Source organism: Sinocyclocheilus anshuiensis, unplaced genomic scaffold, assembly GCF_001515605.1.
Source record: "Sinocyclocheilus anshuiensis isolate Anshui unplaced genomic scaffold, SAMN03320099.WGS_v1.1 scaffold459, whole genome shotgun sequence".
Classification (NCBI taxonomy): domain Eukaryota; kingdom Metazoa; phylum Chordata; class Actinopteri; order Cypriniformes; family Cyprinidae; genus Sinocyclocheilus; species Sinocyclocheilus anshuiensis.
In genome coordinates, this window is record NW_015548216.1 from 157,814 (window position 1) to 174,511 (window position 16,698).

The 16,698-nt window shown below is 41.8% G+C and overlaps 1 protein-coding gene across 1 annotated transcript in view; it reads right to left on the minus strand.

Annotated features, from left to right (window-relative positions):
• Positions 1-11,737, minus strand: part of LOC107653895 (atrial natriuretic peptide-converting enzyme-like) — a gene marked incomplete at its 5' end in the record, with an annotated part of 25,119 nt that extends 13,382 nt beyond the window's left edge. The window contains 13 exons of the mRNA XM_016440761.1: positions 1,162-1,272; positions 1,375-1,488; positions 1,577-1,684; positions 3,359-3,504; positions 3,583-3,814; positions 4,684-4,791; positions 4,870-4,992; positions 5,115-5,225; positions 6,292-6,399; positions 7,264-7,377; positions 7,457-7,641; positions 9,500-9,653; positions 11,455-11,737. Of these exons, the coding sequence (XP_016296247.1) occupies positions 1,162-1,272; positions 1,375-1,488; positions 1,577-1,684; positions 3,359-3,504; positions 3,583-3,814; positions 4,684-4,791; positions 4,870-4,992; positions 5,115-5,225; positions 6,292-6,399; positions 7,264-7,377; positions 7,457-7,641; positions 9,500-9,653; positions 11,455-11,737 (1,897 nt within the window). The remainder of the gene's footprint in view (positions 1-1,161; positions 1,273-1,374; positions 1,489-1,576; positions 1,685-3,358; positions 3,505-3,582; positions 3,815-4,683; positions 4,792-4,869; positions 4,993-5,114; positions 5,226-6,291; positions 6,400-7,263; positions 7,378-7,456; positions 7,642-9,499; positions 9,654-11,454) is intronic.
• Between the last annotated feature and the right edge of the window lie 4,961 nt (positions 11,738-16,698).

Sequence of the window (16,698 nt, forward strand, 5' to 3'; positions counted from 1 at the left end):
TGCCCACCGATTCTACATCGCTGCCTGTTTAGCCCCGCCCACCGATTATATATCACTTCCTGTTTAGCCCCGCCCACCGATAATATATCACTGCCTGCTTAGTCCCGCCCACCAATTCGCACATGTATTGTTTACGCAGGTCTACGTAGAAACCAAATTATAAAGATGCTCTGAAGACAACAAGATTCTGTGCAGTGCCAAGTTGTGGAAAAACAGTCTTTGCATCGCTTTCCTTCAGAAGTTCCCAGATGAAAAAAACATACACTTCCATAATGTACTTAAAGTGCTCTATTTTCACGCACTAATTTTGTACTTAATATACTAAAAATGATCACTTAATACACCAAAAATGATTCTTTAGATAAACTTAAGAACATCTAAGTGTACTCAACTGTGATATTTTGGGACACTGTGAATATGAACTAAAATGTGCTTTTAACATACTATCTCTGTATTTAAAAATGTATTTAGTTACCACGTGTATAAAAGATGAGTTCAAGCGTACTACAAGTGGTAACTAAATAAATTTTTTAAATACAGAGATAGTATGTTAAAAGTGCATTTTAGTTCATATTCATGGTATCCCAAAATAGCACAGTTGAGTACACTTAGTTGATCTTAAAGGGTTAGTTCGCCCAAAAATGAAAATTCTGTCATTAATTACTCACTCTCATGTCATTCCAAACCTGCAAGACCTCCGTTCATCTTCGGAACATAAATTAAGATATTTTTGATTAATTCCGAGAGCTCTCTGACCCTCCCATAGACAGCAAGGGTCCTTACACGATCAAGGTCCAGAAACAAAGCAAGGAGATCCGTAAAATAATCCATGTGATATCAGGGGTTCAACCGTAATTTTACGAAGCTACGAGAATACTTTTTGTGCGCAAAAGAAAACGAAAATAACAACTTTTCAATAACAACAACAATTCGTCTCCTCTGTGTCACCCTGGTGCCATTTTGGAGAATATCCACTGAAAGTAAACAGTTGTTTTCGTTCAGATCAAAGTGCAAACAACGTAGAAAACGCATCTGCGTGGCGCAGCTGACACAGAACAGCATACTCGGTTTACGAGTAGCACTTTAAGTACATTATGGAAGTGCACTTTTTTTTCACTTGGGTTCAGCTGACGACGAATGGACGGATCTGGAGTCTCTTACCACAGTTCCACTCGTCTGAGCTGTCAGAGCAGTGTCTCCTGCCGTCACACCACAGCAAGCGGTGAACACACTGATGATTGTTACACTCCATCTCATGATTGCTACACACAGCTAAAAACACAAACACACACATGAGTGCGTACACACACCAGCACCGCTAAACTCTCTCTCTCTCTGTGTGTGTGTGTGTGTGTGTGTGTGTCATTCACTCACAGCAGTTCTTCTCGTCCTCCTGCTGGCTGCAGTCAGGAAAGCCGTCACAGATCATGTTGTGATGGATGCAGGTTTTGTCTCCGGGACATTCCCACAAGCCCCGCTCCACACACCCTAGTGGCAGACACACACAGGAAACACTGGGTATATTTGTGAGCGGGATAATGCTACCCATCACGTCACGTGAGTGTGTTTTACTCACCGCATGTTTCCTCGTCGCTGTCATCATCACAGTCCATGTGTCCATCACAGCGTTTGGATGAGAGGACACACCTTCCCGAGCGACACTTAAAGTGACTGGGTGAGCACTCTGAAACACATACACACACACACGATCACCTTACCCTCATGGGAAACTGGGGAAGCTTTTATGTCTTGTTTTCAGGATACTGCATGATCATCAAATCATTGAAATGTATTGATCTGAACAATGATTGTCTCCTGTTGAGCTGCTTTACAGCTATGTTAGTTTCATAATTGATGCACTGTTATTTTCCTGTTTATTACTGTGGAGCTGTTTTGGAATAATCTGTTTTGTATAAAGCGCTACAGAAACAGATATGTTGACTTGACGTGCATTTGTCCTGCACTATATGGACAAAAGTATTGGGTCACACTTGGGTTTCAATAGGTGCTTTCACACCGCGTAGTTCTAGGAACTTAGTTCTAGGAACTAGCCAGCAGGGTTGTTCCTAGAGAACCAATTTCTCCCTCGGGCCATTTTCCTGGTTGCTTTCGCACCGGCAGCAGGAACTCTGAAGCCGCTAATCCCTTTATTCGCGGGATTTACAAACATCATCAACCGGTGAATGGAGGATGCCGTGTTCAGAGCTGTTTTTGTTGCGTGTCCTGAGTTTCGTGATAATGGAGATGTTATGTAAACGCATAGTTTACGCGATTGAAAGAGCAAGAAAATCTGACTAAATGGTGGAGCTTCATGAATAGGTTTCAATGGCCAAGCAGCTTCATGCAGTCTCACATTAACCAGTGCAATGCCGAGCGTGGGATGGAGTGTGTAAAGCACATAGATACTGGACTCTGGAGCAGCAGAAACCTGTTCTGTGCAGCGACCAATCTTCAGCATACCAAGACATTTTGGACAATGCTGTGCTTCCAGCATCAGTGCCTGTCTTTCTCCTTCCATTCATAGCGAAAACCCTCAATCATTGTTTCTTTCACAGAACAACAAACTGGACACTAACCAGTCAGGTTTCAGGAGTGGCCATTCCACTGAGACTGCGATACTGTCAGTCATTGCAAAAGCTGATTCCAAATCATCAGTTCTTATTCTGCTGGATCTATCTGCCACTTTTGACACTGGGTGGAATGATCTTCCCACCCCTATCCGGAATGCTGAATCCTTGGCAATTTTCAAACGACAGCTAAAAACTAATCTATTTTGTCACAATCTGACTTTGTCTTCTCTTTCCTTTATTCTTTCCCTGTCCAGCTTATTTGAACAATGCCTGAAACTTCTGGTGTCTTTTTGCCTCTTTAAGAAGAATTGCTTGATGTATTCCCCAACTGTAAATCTTTGGATAAAAGACTTACAGACTTACAGTTCCCCAACTGTTGCTTTGGATAAAAGCGTCTGCAAAATGAATAAATGTAAATGTAGATGTATGAATGGGCAAACATTACCACAGAAACACTCCAAAATCATGTGGAAAGCCCTCCCAGAAGAGTGAAAGCTGTTAGCTGTTAATGGGGACCAACTCCATATTGATGTCTATGTATTTAGAATGAGATGTCATTAATGTCCCTGCTGGTGTAAAGATCAGGAGTCCCAATACTTTTGTGCATATAGTGTATCTGTGGATCTTCTATCAGGCAATAGAACTGCAAGGTTAAAAACAAATGACATTTGGTACATTGATAGGGAAGATCTTAACATTTCTGCTGGTTTTGTGCCTCCAGCACCACCAAGAGTTCAGATATAAGATAGCTTGTTCAAATGTAAATATTAGCTTGACTGCACACTGACCGTTCACATCCGGGTCAGGAAGCAAACAGGAACTATTTGCTTGACCTTCCTCTGGAAACTGAGCGCAGTCTGTATCCTCAGGCCACTGCAATCCCACAATTCCCAGCACTGATTCACATCGTTCCTTAGAATTCCTGCACAAAGACCTAATACACACGCACAGTCATGAATGTCTATTATATATAAAATTATAAAGGCCCATACACACACAGACACAGACTGACCTGCAGGGTGGCACTCTCTGCTGCGTTACAGGGTCACACATGGGCACAAGCACCGTACATGCAAAGAACATAAGATATTTGTAGCAGTTTGTCTGAACGAGCGCAGGAAAGAGCGAGGACTCCCAGCTCACGGATGTCTCCTTCTGAGAGTGATGACCCAGATAGTTGGGGAAGCGGGTGGAGTTATAGGGCAGATTCATGCAGATCTCCAGAGAGATGGGCTCACAGCCACCTGACAAACACACACACACACATCTGTGTCAAATATTAACGTGTCTTTGATGTCTGTTTTTACAAGACATTAAAATCATCCAATCGCGTCACTTAACTCTTTCACTCCAAACACGGAATTTTCCGTTATTCATGAGACAACACTTACCGGCCAAACACGGAATTTTCCAGGTTTCCGTGTTCTCACTGTTATACGCTAGGGGGCGCTATCACGCATCTCCTGAATGAGTCTATCACTCGATCAAAAACACAGACCAGGAAGACGCAGAAACAAGCGATCTCATATGTAAGCATATGCATATGAAAAATAATGCAGCCAACACTAACCGCATATAAATGAAAACTGACTAATGTTAGCGAGTGAAATGTGGATCCAGAAAGGACTGTGAAGCTTTGGGAGTACTGATGGAAGCCATCTACTGCAGCTTTGCTTTGATAATATTACTGAATATGATCCAGATGCAGTATTTGATAAAAATTTGATTTTCTCAGCTTTTTGCTCAAAATGTTGCCTTTTTTATGAAACCTACCTACATTCAAGTGTTGATAAAAAAACAATGCTTGAAGCTAGAATAAAACTGATTGTTTTGTTTGAATGTAGAGGGTCTGATCTTTATTTGATGTATTGCATGTTCAGATATTGATACAGCAAAATATTCTGGGGGCCATGAAATTTGAGTGAAAATCAGCAAAAACGCTGGCGGTGGCTGGCAACTTTTTTCAAAATGCTGGCGGGGAGAGAGTTAAACGCAAGTGCTTTGCTATTTCACTGAACTAATTGTCACTAAATCTAAAGCAAATGATGGGAAACTCTGCAGCGCTCTGTATTTGGCCAGAGGTCAGAGGTCAGGGGTCAGTTGTTTGACTCACTGCAGTTGTTGACAGTGTTGCGCAGGTCACATGACGTGTTTCCATGACAGCCAGAGGAGCAGGAGGTTGAAGTACAACTGGACTGACCAGGAGGACACAAACCCAGAGCTGAGAGACAGAGAGAGAGCCATAAACAACAACTGACCGATCAGAGGAGTGTGTGTGAGAGTGTGTGTTTGTACTCACTCTGCTGTTGTGTGCAGTTTTCTTCATCACTGCCATCTTTACAGTCATCTTCACCATCACAGCGGAAGGCGCTTGGAATACACTGCTTGTTCCTGCACTCCACTAAACCCTGGGACTTACACGCTACACACACACACACACACACACACACACACACACATATTAACATATGTTTTATGCACATTAACACATTTCCTGCAGGAGTGTGAGTGAGTGAGTGTGTGTGTGTGCGCGCAGAGGCTCACAGCAGTTCAGCTCGTCACTTTTGTCCAGGCAGTCGTGATCTCCGTCACAGAGCCAGTCTCGAGGAATACAGCGTCCTTCTCCACAGTGATGCTCTTTAGTCGGGTCACACACTACAGCACCGCAAAGGCCACATTATTTCTGAATTATGTCTCAAATTAAATAAAACACAAGCAGAAATTCATTATGCTTTATTGTTGAGCAGAACTTTCTAGCCTGACGGTAAGTTCAGACCCAGCTGATCAGAGCAGCACAAAGCGTCTGCTCTCTTTACACTGTCTTCAACAAACCAGCACAGTGTTGGGGAAAGTTACTTTTAAAAGTAATGCATTACAATATTGCGTTACTCCCTAAAAAAGTTAATAATTATGTTACTTTTTATGGAAAGTAAAGCGTTGCATTATTTTTGAATTACTTTTAAAATCTGGGCGGGGCTTGCTTGTTTGTTTTTAATATAAAAAGTTCTTCTTTTACAAATGTAAAGCCCTTTCACACCAAAAGTGAATTGAATATGCCTCAGACTGAAGGAAATGTAAATTCACGTCTGTACAGTAGAGGGCACCGCTCAAACTAATCACATGAAGAATATGACGCAGGAGAAGAAAGTTCAACACTATTCAACAATAACACAAATCAAACACAAATGTGTAATTTTTGCTTAATATGGTTGATTTGGATCATCGAAGGTCAGTAGCAAAGACATTGGTTAATGAAATGGAATTAAATACATAAATGGTATTTGTCTTATTTAACATTTAATTATTGCAGGTTTGTATAATATTCTGAGTTTGCATTTGACTGTTTTTATTAATTCTGAGGAACACTGAATGTGTTTGTGTGCAGTGAGATGAGTAAACACATGTTGATATTTAGTCTAGAACTACAGTAAGATCATGTTCACACACAACACTCTGCACTGACTCCTGATTTCTGTCACCACGGCAACACCAGAGCTGTCACTCAACACATGGAAACAAAGTAACTGGAGTTACTTATTTGAAAAAGTAACTCAGATATTTCCTTCTAAATTAAAAAGTAATGCGTTACTTTACTAGTTACTTAAAATAAGTAATCTGATTACGTTACCCCCAACACTGAGCCAGCATGTGTGCTAACATGCTAACCCTAACCGCCCTCGATGATTTGATTTCAATTGCGAATCCAAGTGCCAGAACTCACCACAGTTTTGCTCATCGCTCAGATCTCCACAGTCATCGTAGCCGTCGCACAGCAGATCAGAACTGATGCAGCGACCGGTAGCACACAGATACTGAGCATCTGCACAAGCTGGACACACCACAGAAGCACAGGATCACAGTGAACCAAAGAGAAGAGAACGAATGATTCTTCAGTGCCTGGATGCAAACTGCGTTACTGTGTGTGAGCACAGGTGCCTCTCAATACTCAAACTGATGCATCTTCGTTTCCTCGCTCCTCCGTCCTCCAGCCGTGACCGGATATCCATCAAGCTCAGTCATCTTCTGTAATTGCTTCATGAGGAGGTGAGGAACGAGGAAGCTTTCAGATGAGCTGTGAGCGAGGATGCACAGTTTTTCTTCTCAAAAAAAATTGATATTGTATAATGCATACTTCTGTTTCATCGGTCATAATTGTAATGTGTTTTTTCCTTTGCAGTTTAAATAAACACCACATTTTAATTTATACTGCAAAAAATGATTTTCTTCCTTAGTATTTCTGTCTTGTTTTCTAGTATAAATATCTACAAATTCTTGAATCAGGAAGCATTTACTTGCCAATATTATGTCTTGCTTTCTGAAAATATTATCCAAATTTTGTTAGTTTTTGCTTAAAACAAGCAAAAATATCTGGCAATGGGTAAGAAAAATAATCTCGTTTAGCCTTTGAATTAAGATGATTTTTCTTACCCCATTGGCAGATATTTTTGCTTGTTTTAATACTAAGGAAGAAAATCATTTTTGCAGTGATATGAATAACCAAACCTCACTGGCATAAGAGCAGATCCCTTGAGAGCAGCTGATGGCGCTCTGAAGTGACGCTCGAGAGATCAAGAAAAATGTAACGTACAAATCCATCGGCTTTCTGTCTGCATTTTCTTTCCTTGCATCATTTTCTCATATCTGATGGGGCTGGATCTGATGCACAGCTAGGGAATGAGAAACACACACTTACTGCAGTCGGCCTCGTCGCTCCAGTCGTCGCAGTCGTTGAATCCGTTGCACACTAGTTTCAGGGGGACGCATATTCCGGTCGCACACAGGAAGTGATCGCTTCCTCCGCACGCAGCTGAAGACAGAATCCCAAAAACACAACAGTCAGAACGTGGCCGCTCCAGACGTGATTCCAGTACTGGACGAGCACTCACAGAGCTTTCCTCTGGCGTGTCGCGGCGTGTAGCAGAGCGGCGTGTTTTCAGCGTGCGTTCCCGTGTTGTTGGTGAACTGAGAGCAGCGCAGGAACTCCGGCCAGGACGCGTTAAACATCTGCAGCACGGGCTCACAGCCCTCACGAGCCGCTTCACAGAACGACCGACAGGGCAGAACCAGAGTCCTGCGGCAGAAACACACCAGCGCTACACGTGGGTCATTTTCACCCAGAGAGCATTTTCATTTTCCCATGAAATGCTACGTAATGTTATCGCATTGGAATAACACTTACTGACAGGGTATGACAACAACTTCCCCCAAAAATTGATTATTTTTGTTTTTTGTTAGGATTCCCCCCCACCGTGTTACACTTGTGGGTTTCCCATTCAAAAACGAGCTGCCCTTTAAAAATGACTTTTAAATCTCTCATTATGCTATATTATTGCCAAATATTGCATTCAGTCTTTTCATGGACTTGTTTTCTTTCGGTTAGCACAGGTTTTGTTTTCTTTTTGGAGCTGATTGATTGTAGGCCTCGTTGATCTGAGCCTCAGTTTTGGAGTGAACATTGACAAAATTATCCACAAAATATGCTTTTTTTTTTTTACTCTACAGCTGAGGTGCATAAGCTCAGATCAATGAGGCCTATAATCACTCAAATACTAATTGAAACTGAAGGACAACCAGTTGACAAAAAGATTGAATCCAATATTTGGTGATATTATAATGTGTAATGTATAATGAGCAGTTTTTAAAAGGCCAGGTTTAGTGTTATTTTTGACCAGGAACACTAAATGAGGTAAAGGATTTTCAGCACAGCACAAGAGTTAATGCATTGTTCTTTTTTAATTTTTTTATTTTCAATAAGAACATAAACTGCTGTCAGTGCTGGGTAGCAATTGATTGCATGTAATCTGAATTACGCAATCAGATTTCAAAAATTAGTACTTATACATGTTAAAGGGCCCATAATCAGATTACAGTTACTTTTTATAGATTACATATAATTTACACAATGTCAGTATATTATTCATAATGATTGACTGAATTTTTCTTCTCTCTTAAATTTAAAGTCTTCCAGTTTTACAGAACTGCACACACTAGCCACTAGTCAGGAGACTATAATTACACAGAAAACAGAAAGGCCACATAATTAGTTTATTTTGACATTATTAGCTTTTCATCATCTCATGAAGCCCAGTTTGGGAAACCTTGGCATAATGTTAAATGCACTTCATGATGTTGATAACAAAGAACAGAAAATATTTTGTCACGAGTTAGGTCAAAGTAATCTACTCTGAATACTTTACATAATAAATGTAATCCAACAGATTATGTTACTAATTACAATTTCCATAATGTAATCTGTAATCAGTAATGGACTACAGTTTGTAAGTGATCTACCCAGCACTGACTGCTGCTCACTTTCATCATCTGTATTCCTGCTCATTGATGCCAAAGCATCTGCTAAATGAGCGTGTATGTGAGGGGACAGTGAGGTTCAGAAATGTACACCGAAACCCTGGGATTTTTCTTTTGAACCTGGAAATAAAATGTTTTAATTCAACTTCCGTCAGTTTTGGGCTGGTTATTCTTGTATTTCCAGTGAAAACAAGTCACTGTCATACATACACCGTTAGGTTATAGAGGATTCTGTGCTTCTGACTTTCAGGACAGCACATTTACATGTGCATCAATACGCTGATAACTACCAAAAATGTGACCCTGGAGCACAAAACCAGTCATAAGGGTCAATTTTTCGAAATTGAGATTTATGCATAATCTGAAAGCTGAATAAATAATCGTTCCATTGATGTATGGTTTGTTAGGATAGGACAATATTTGGCTGAGATACAACTATTTGAAAATCTGGAATCTGAGGGTGCAAAAAAATCTAAATACTTAACACTGCTTTTGTGCTGCAGGGTCACAAATCAGTTTACTGAAATAACCTGATTTGCCAGTTTACATGCAAATCAATAACCTGGCAATGAAGCGCACTGAAGCTGAACACGAGACAGAGAGTGATGGGTGTCACAGACCTGCGGTCTCTGTGGCTGATGCATTGTGGGAGTGCGATGGAGCATCCGAACAGCATGATGTGTCTGTAGCAGGACAGTTGACTCAGGTAGCTGAAGAACTTGAGGAACATCTGCAGCTCGCTGCTCTTGACAAGTTCAGAAGAACAGCATTTATCTGAAATATAATTTTTTTTTGTAAAATTATTATTTTTTAAATTATTTTTTTTGTCACTTTTGATCAATTTAAAGCATCCTTGCTAAATAAAAGTTTTCTTTTCTATAATTTCTCAAAAAAATACAAATAAAATAAAAATACTGACTCCAAGCTTTTGAATGTTATGGTGTATAATGTTACAAAAGCTTTTTATTTCATATGAATGCTGATCTCTTTTCTACACTAATGGCGTGCAGCTGCGCACACACATTAGGATAGGTTAGATGCCTGCCTCCGCTGCGAGTCACTATCAAGCACTTTACTGATTCAACTACTCTCTTCTTCTCCTCCTGCCTGGCTCTTTGGCCCGCATCACTCACCGCAGAGCAAGCCTGTTCTTGATAAAGCTGCTGTGAAAACGTGGGAAAAGCCGACGAGGAAGAAGTTGGGGTGAAGCGATCTTTATATAGGCGGAGCAAAATACTTCATCGCTCCGTCTATAGCGCATTGTGATTGGATGGTTTACGCTGTCAATACAGGAGACAAACCAATGGGCCACTGGCTGCTCGCTGTCCCTGCGTGATGGTTTTCGACAAAAAAACATTCTGTCGGCCCCTTAAGTGCGTCGGCCCACCGGGAAAATGCCCGGTATGCCCGATTACCAATCCAGCCCTGGGTGTGTGTATGTGTCTGTTTGTGCGTGAGTCTGTGTGTGAGTCTGTGTTTGTGTGTGTGTGTGTGTATGTAAGTGATTCTTTGTGTGCGTGTGTGAGTGATTCTGTGTGTGTGTGTGTGTGTGTGTATGCTCTCTAAGAGAGTCTGATTGTAATTGTGATTCTAGTGCTTAAGTCAAAGTCAGAAAGACGAGAGGAACAGCCTTCACACACACAAACACACACACACACACACACACACACACACACACACACACACACACTCACAGACCTCAGGAAAGATGATTAATCATTAGGCTGTTTGGAGGAGACAGAGACAAATAAAAGCATACGGCACACCCTCTGTTGAGGTCATCACAAGAGGACACACACAGATGACTTTCAGGACAGAACCTTCACTGAGGACACTGAAACACGCCGTCTCACACACAAATGGACAGAGAGAGAGACAGGAGAAAAATCTGTGCTGAAATTAGATTAGCAGCTGGTCTGCAGAGGACAAAAGCAGCGAGATGTTTGACATAAAAGGGCTAAAGAGAGAGAGACAAGCATACAGCAGATGATAAAATATGAGGCGAAGCATGTGACATTTAAAGGGATCGTTCACTTTTTTTCTTCAGATTAACACATTTTTTAGAAAAATAATCTGTGTTCGTGAGTACATAAAACACAAGTCCCAATGTTGACGCTCCACAAAACAACCAGCCACGTGACGGCAGTCAACACTCACTTCATTTTCATTAATTTAGTAGAAAACAAGACTTCATATCTTCATTTTGCATCTCCAGTAAATATATCTTGATTTAAGAATCTTTAGATATTTGCACTGGAAAACAAGACACTGAGATATTCTTTTTTTTTTTTTTTGCAATGCATGCAACATTTAATGACTTTATGAATGTAAGACTTTCTGCTCTGATTTGAGACTTTTTAAGGGCTTAATTTGTGCGAAGGTAAATTAAGGCTTTTTAAGACCTGCAGAAACCCTGCATTTGAGACTTGCAATAAATGGACTCACAGAGAGAAAAAAAACATTGTGTTCATCTGAAGAAAGAAGGTCATATACAACAGGGATGACGAGAGAATATCTGGTCATTTTTGGATTGTTTTAAGCCACACATGCAAACACATGCTCTTCATGACCGTACCAGCGTCTGTGCTCACGCTCGTCACAGTGGAGACAGATGTCCCCCAGTCCACAGGGGCCGTGGCGGTGGGGCCCGCCAGTGAGGATGAAGAGGAGGTGTCGGCGCGAGGCATCCAGTGTGCCGAGTCCCACTGCGGAAGGGTGTTTGTCAGGATGACCCGCGGCGACATCGTCTCGTTATCGGCCATCATCGGCCCGGCGTCTGTGCTGTTAAAGGGCCCGGCGGTCGCTACGGAAACAGAAGATCCGGCATCCAGCAGGCCATTCCCGAATAAACCTGGACAAAGACGGAAAACCAGATTCGATAAAAGAAACAGCAGTGGAAGAGTTTAAATACAAAAACAGCAACAGCTGAAGTAGTGAGGATATTTATACATTCTGCACCATAAAGGTTCTTTAATGGCCCTGATGGTTCCATGAAGTACCTTTAACATCCGTAGTGGAAAAGGGTTCTTTAGATTCTTCACACTAAGAAAAAATGGTTATTTTAAGAAATGATCACTGAAAGGTTCTTTGGGGAACCAAGAATGGCTCTTCTATGGCCTCAGTGTGAAAACACCCTTTTGGAAGCTTTATTTTTAAGAGTGTATTATTTTGCAGCGACGTGACCAATACTAGCTGCTTCACAAAGGAAATTTCAGCCAAGACAAACGCACCATAATAAACAAACTATAATCAACAGTGGGTCATTTCCGCAAATTAGGCCAGATTGTTTTCATGCCAGCAGTGAACTAGACCCTGGTTTGGAAAGATTTCACAGCAAGCAAGCATGAGAATCATAATGACGAACAGACACCTTTAAAGGTCTCTTTAATCCAAAAATGAAATTGTGTCTAATTTACTCCATCTCGTTCAAACCTGCGTGACTTTCTTTAATCTGTGAAACAAAAAAATGTTTTAAAGAACGTTGGGAACCAAACAACATTGGACTCCACTGACTTTCATTGTATGGACAAAAAAAGAGCCATTTACAGACATTTATTAAAATATCTTCTTTTGTGTTCCACAGAAGAAAGTCATTCACACAGGTCTGAGCGATGTGAGGTGAGTAAATGATTGTTAAACGACGCCTTTGACTGTTAACAGGACAGAATACTGAAACGCAGTCAGACAAGAGAGGAACAGGGTGGAGACAGAATGGAGTCTTAGGAGGGGAGAGGAGTCTAGATAACATCACATCCGTCTCTTTAGTGCACTTTTGACTGCTTCTGTCCTGATTTCTGTGAGGGGAGGGTCTGTGGACGGGTGTATGTATGGGCTTTTTCTGATCTTACTAGGGTTGGGAATCAAAAATCAATTCCAAATCCAGAATCAGATACTGAAGGAATCGAATGCGTGTAGTAAAATAAAAAATTTATTTCACCTATCAATTCCTGTGTGTGCACCTTTTTTTTTAGTTGGCGAAAATGAGCTGTTAAAAATGTATTTGTCTATGAATCATTCATTCAAGAGATTCATTCAAATACACTGATTCATCCAGTAATGAAACAAGTAAATCTTTTGTGAGTCATTGAATCATTCCATTCATACATTCCATCAGATTTTGTTTAGTTGTCTAATATTCTTTTATCCAGAATCGCGCGGCTCTATTTTGCTCACAAACAGCTCTTAATCGAGTCCAGTTTTTATGCAGCCGACTGATTTTTGTTCTTGGTATTCAGCAGCAATTAAATGTTTTGCAAAAAAGAGACAAAGAATATGGGATAAATTAGGTTCGCTTCCTGTTCCTGTCTGCCGTGCTGCTGAGTGAGTTTGTAGCACCGTGTAGCTTTGTTTATCTGTTGAAATCTCTCTTACTATCACTCGCTGTTGTTTAAATCACTAAAATATAATTGAATTCTCACCATATTTCTGATTTGATCACCAAACTAGTTTGACATCATCCACCTTTAATCTTTTAATCTAAACCGTGAGCGCTGCGCGTTGCAGTGCGTTAGCATTCCATTAGCCTATTAGCTTGTCAATCGCATCTCCATTCGTGTTTTCTACCGCTCCTTTTTCTCTCTGTCTCTATTCTCTCTTGTTCCGTTTTTTCACAAGTTCATCAAACAACTGTGGTAAGTAAGAATCATTCATCAATCACGGTGAGTAATGGCTTCTTCTCCTGCTATTGTTGTTTGCACCGCTTGCCACATGTATAGTTTATCTCTCTCTGTCGGCGACGAGGGATTCACATGTGATAAATGCAGGGAAATAGTTAGGCTGACAGAGAAGATTTCAGAATTAGAGACACGCATCCAAACTTTAATTGAGGACAGTAAGAATGTGAGGGCTCTAGATACGGCTTTGGATGTGACTAGCTCAGGGAGTCCTGTACATTGTTCGGTTCCGGTAACAGAGCCTCCGCAGCAGGGCGATTGGGTGACTGTGAGGCGGCATAGTCGCGGCTCAAAACACCGGTCTTCTGTTCTGAATCCATGTTGATAATGAAAAAGATGCATTGGGATCAGCATTCATAGACATTTTGAACTCTATTGGGGTTAGACAACACATCTCAGGTCCTACTCATTGTTGAAATCATACTCTAGATTTAATACTGTCACATGGAATTGATGTTGATGGTGTTGAAATTCTGCAGCCAAGCGATGATATCTCAGATCGTTATCTAGCTTCGTGTATATTCCTTATAGCTAAAACTGTAAATTCTACTCCTTGTTACAAATATGGTAGAACTATCACTTCTACCACAAAAGACTATGGACTCTCTCTTTTCTAGCACTTTAGATACGGTTGCTCCTTTACGCTTAAAGAAGATTAAGGAAAACAGTATACCAGGAAGTGTGACCATATTAGCCCGGTTCTGTCAACACTGCTCTGGCTCCAAAGTTCAAATGATTTGCAACGGTCGCTCTGTCGTGTCCAGTGTAGACACGGTGTCTGTGTGTGAGCAAAGAAAACGATCAGTATACTAAACCTCGCACATCCTGTGATGTGACTATCGCGGATACACGCATTGCGATATTGATGCTGAAACGATATATCGTGCATCCCTACTACGGAGCAGATGGAAGGCAGCTGAAGAAAAGCACAGGGAGCTGCAGGTGAGCATCACCTGTGCCGCCGATTCCCGCCTCATCATACCAAACACCTGCATCTCTGCCCTTCTCTCTGCTCTGTATGAAAGGCTCGTGCTGTGTTCAGGACAGAGAGAAGGAGATGACTGTGACGGTGCAAAAACAGGCTCGGTGACACAGCAGGACGACCGGACAGAACGGGTGTCTCGCTTTCACAGCTCTGATCACGTCTCACCAAACAGACCTTCTAGCCAATAAACAAAGAGTAGCAGAGAGACAGAGAGAGAGAGAGGACGACGGCAGGATAATACTGGGAGGAGATGTTATCAGCATGCACGTCTGTCCAGACGCTGACCTTTTGACCTTGGAAGCATCAAATGCTTTCTTTGAGCTTTTATGAGGAGCAAACAGACAGAGAGGAGGAGATGCATCTGAACCAATACACACACACTCATTCAATCACACACACACGCATACAAGACAAACAGATAAATCACACACACACACACACACACACACACACATACAGGACAAACAGATACAGCTCTCTCTCTCTCTCACACACACACACACACACACACACACACAGGACAAACATCTCACACACACACACACACTTAAGCTAAGTTCACACTACAGGACTTTAAACGTTGGCAGATCGGTGTGCTGTTCAGACTACATGACTTGATTGTCTGTTTTGAAGTCGTTGTGGTGTTCACACTACGCAACACTATGTAAATGATCCGCAACAGGGGGTCACACACTACACGAGCTGACAACATCTCTGTCACCCAACGACTCCATCCCGTCCCCAAACCACGCTTTGTCATGATAACACACACGAGAAGTTGAACGGGAATGACACGAAACAACAAGTGAAACAGGAGTTGTTTATTTTAAAATGAACATTGGGAAGAAATTAGTGCTGCAACCTGTTTGCGTGATGAAAAAATTCGCTCCATTTCTTGGGTCCAAACTTTTCTTAAAGCCGTGTTGCTGCTGCTGTTTTTCTTCCGGTGACCTCAACCCATGCCTTGCTCTCTTATTGGCTGTAGCTCATCACGACACCTGACACCACGTGATGTCAAGTCGGCCGACCGGTCCAGATATTTAGCATGCTAGATATTTGTTTGCTGTCTGCGAGGCGTCAGCGAGCCTCTTTGATGCATCGTTGAGTTGTTCACACATAAAGATTACCGAGCACTGATCACCCGCTGATTTTCCCCCGATCACAGCCCAACCTGTCGGCGAGCTCGTTAACTTACAAATCGGGCTTAAAATCCTGTAGTGTGAACTTGGCATAACTCATGTTTGTTTGACTGTATTAATGAGCTCATCTCATAGACTTGCACTGAAACATTTATAAGCCTTTAGTGAGGTCTGGCTCACTAGTATGTTTAACTATTACTGAGGACATTCTGGACCTCAGAAGTGTAGTCAGACCTTTAGAAATGCATAACAGACTGAACAAACGTGTGTTTCATCGCTGCAGATTTCTCTTTTTCAGAGACGACAGTGAACATCATGTTGTGACAGGGACGCGGGAAGTAGGGGTGCTGAGGGGGCTGCAGCACCCTCTGTTTTCACATGGTTGCAAATGCAACGCAAAGTTAGGACTTATCATTCAGCACATATTAATAACAACAACTAATATCAATGTCAATCATAATATATAAATGTTGCTTTAACGACAGTCATAGCATTAATGAATATAAAGGCCATTTCAGAAATGAGACTGTGAACTTTGATCTCACCGGTAACGGGCTGGAGATCAGCTCGCGCTGTGACGCTCCTCCGGTAACGGCAGCAGATCAGCGGCGCTCCGGACAATCAGAGCAGAGAAACCGAGGCTATTTTTACCCAGGTATTTTTCGCTTCAGAGTTTCCAGCTTGTGCAGGAGAATCCGACACACACACAAACCAGTGTGTTATTTATAGGAACGGAAAGGAAAGAGAGAAACTGAAGTGCACACACACACACGCGCGCGCACACACACACACGCCGATTCCATCGCAAAAACACACTCTCCCTCTCTATTCTATTTTATTAACTCAGAGTTCGTTTGTTTTGTCCTCACGTTTCGGTCTGTCTGAGCACGAGCGAGTCCGGCGCGAGCATTTATATCTCCACCAGACAACCGAGAGAGAGAGAGAGAGAGAGAGAGAGAGAGAGAGAGAGAGAGAGAGAGAGTGTGAGTGTGAGAGAGAGAAAGAGAGAGAGAGAGAGAGAG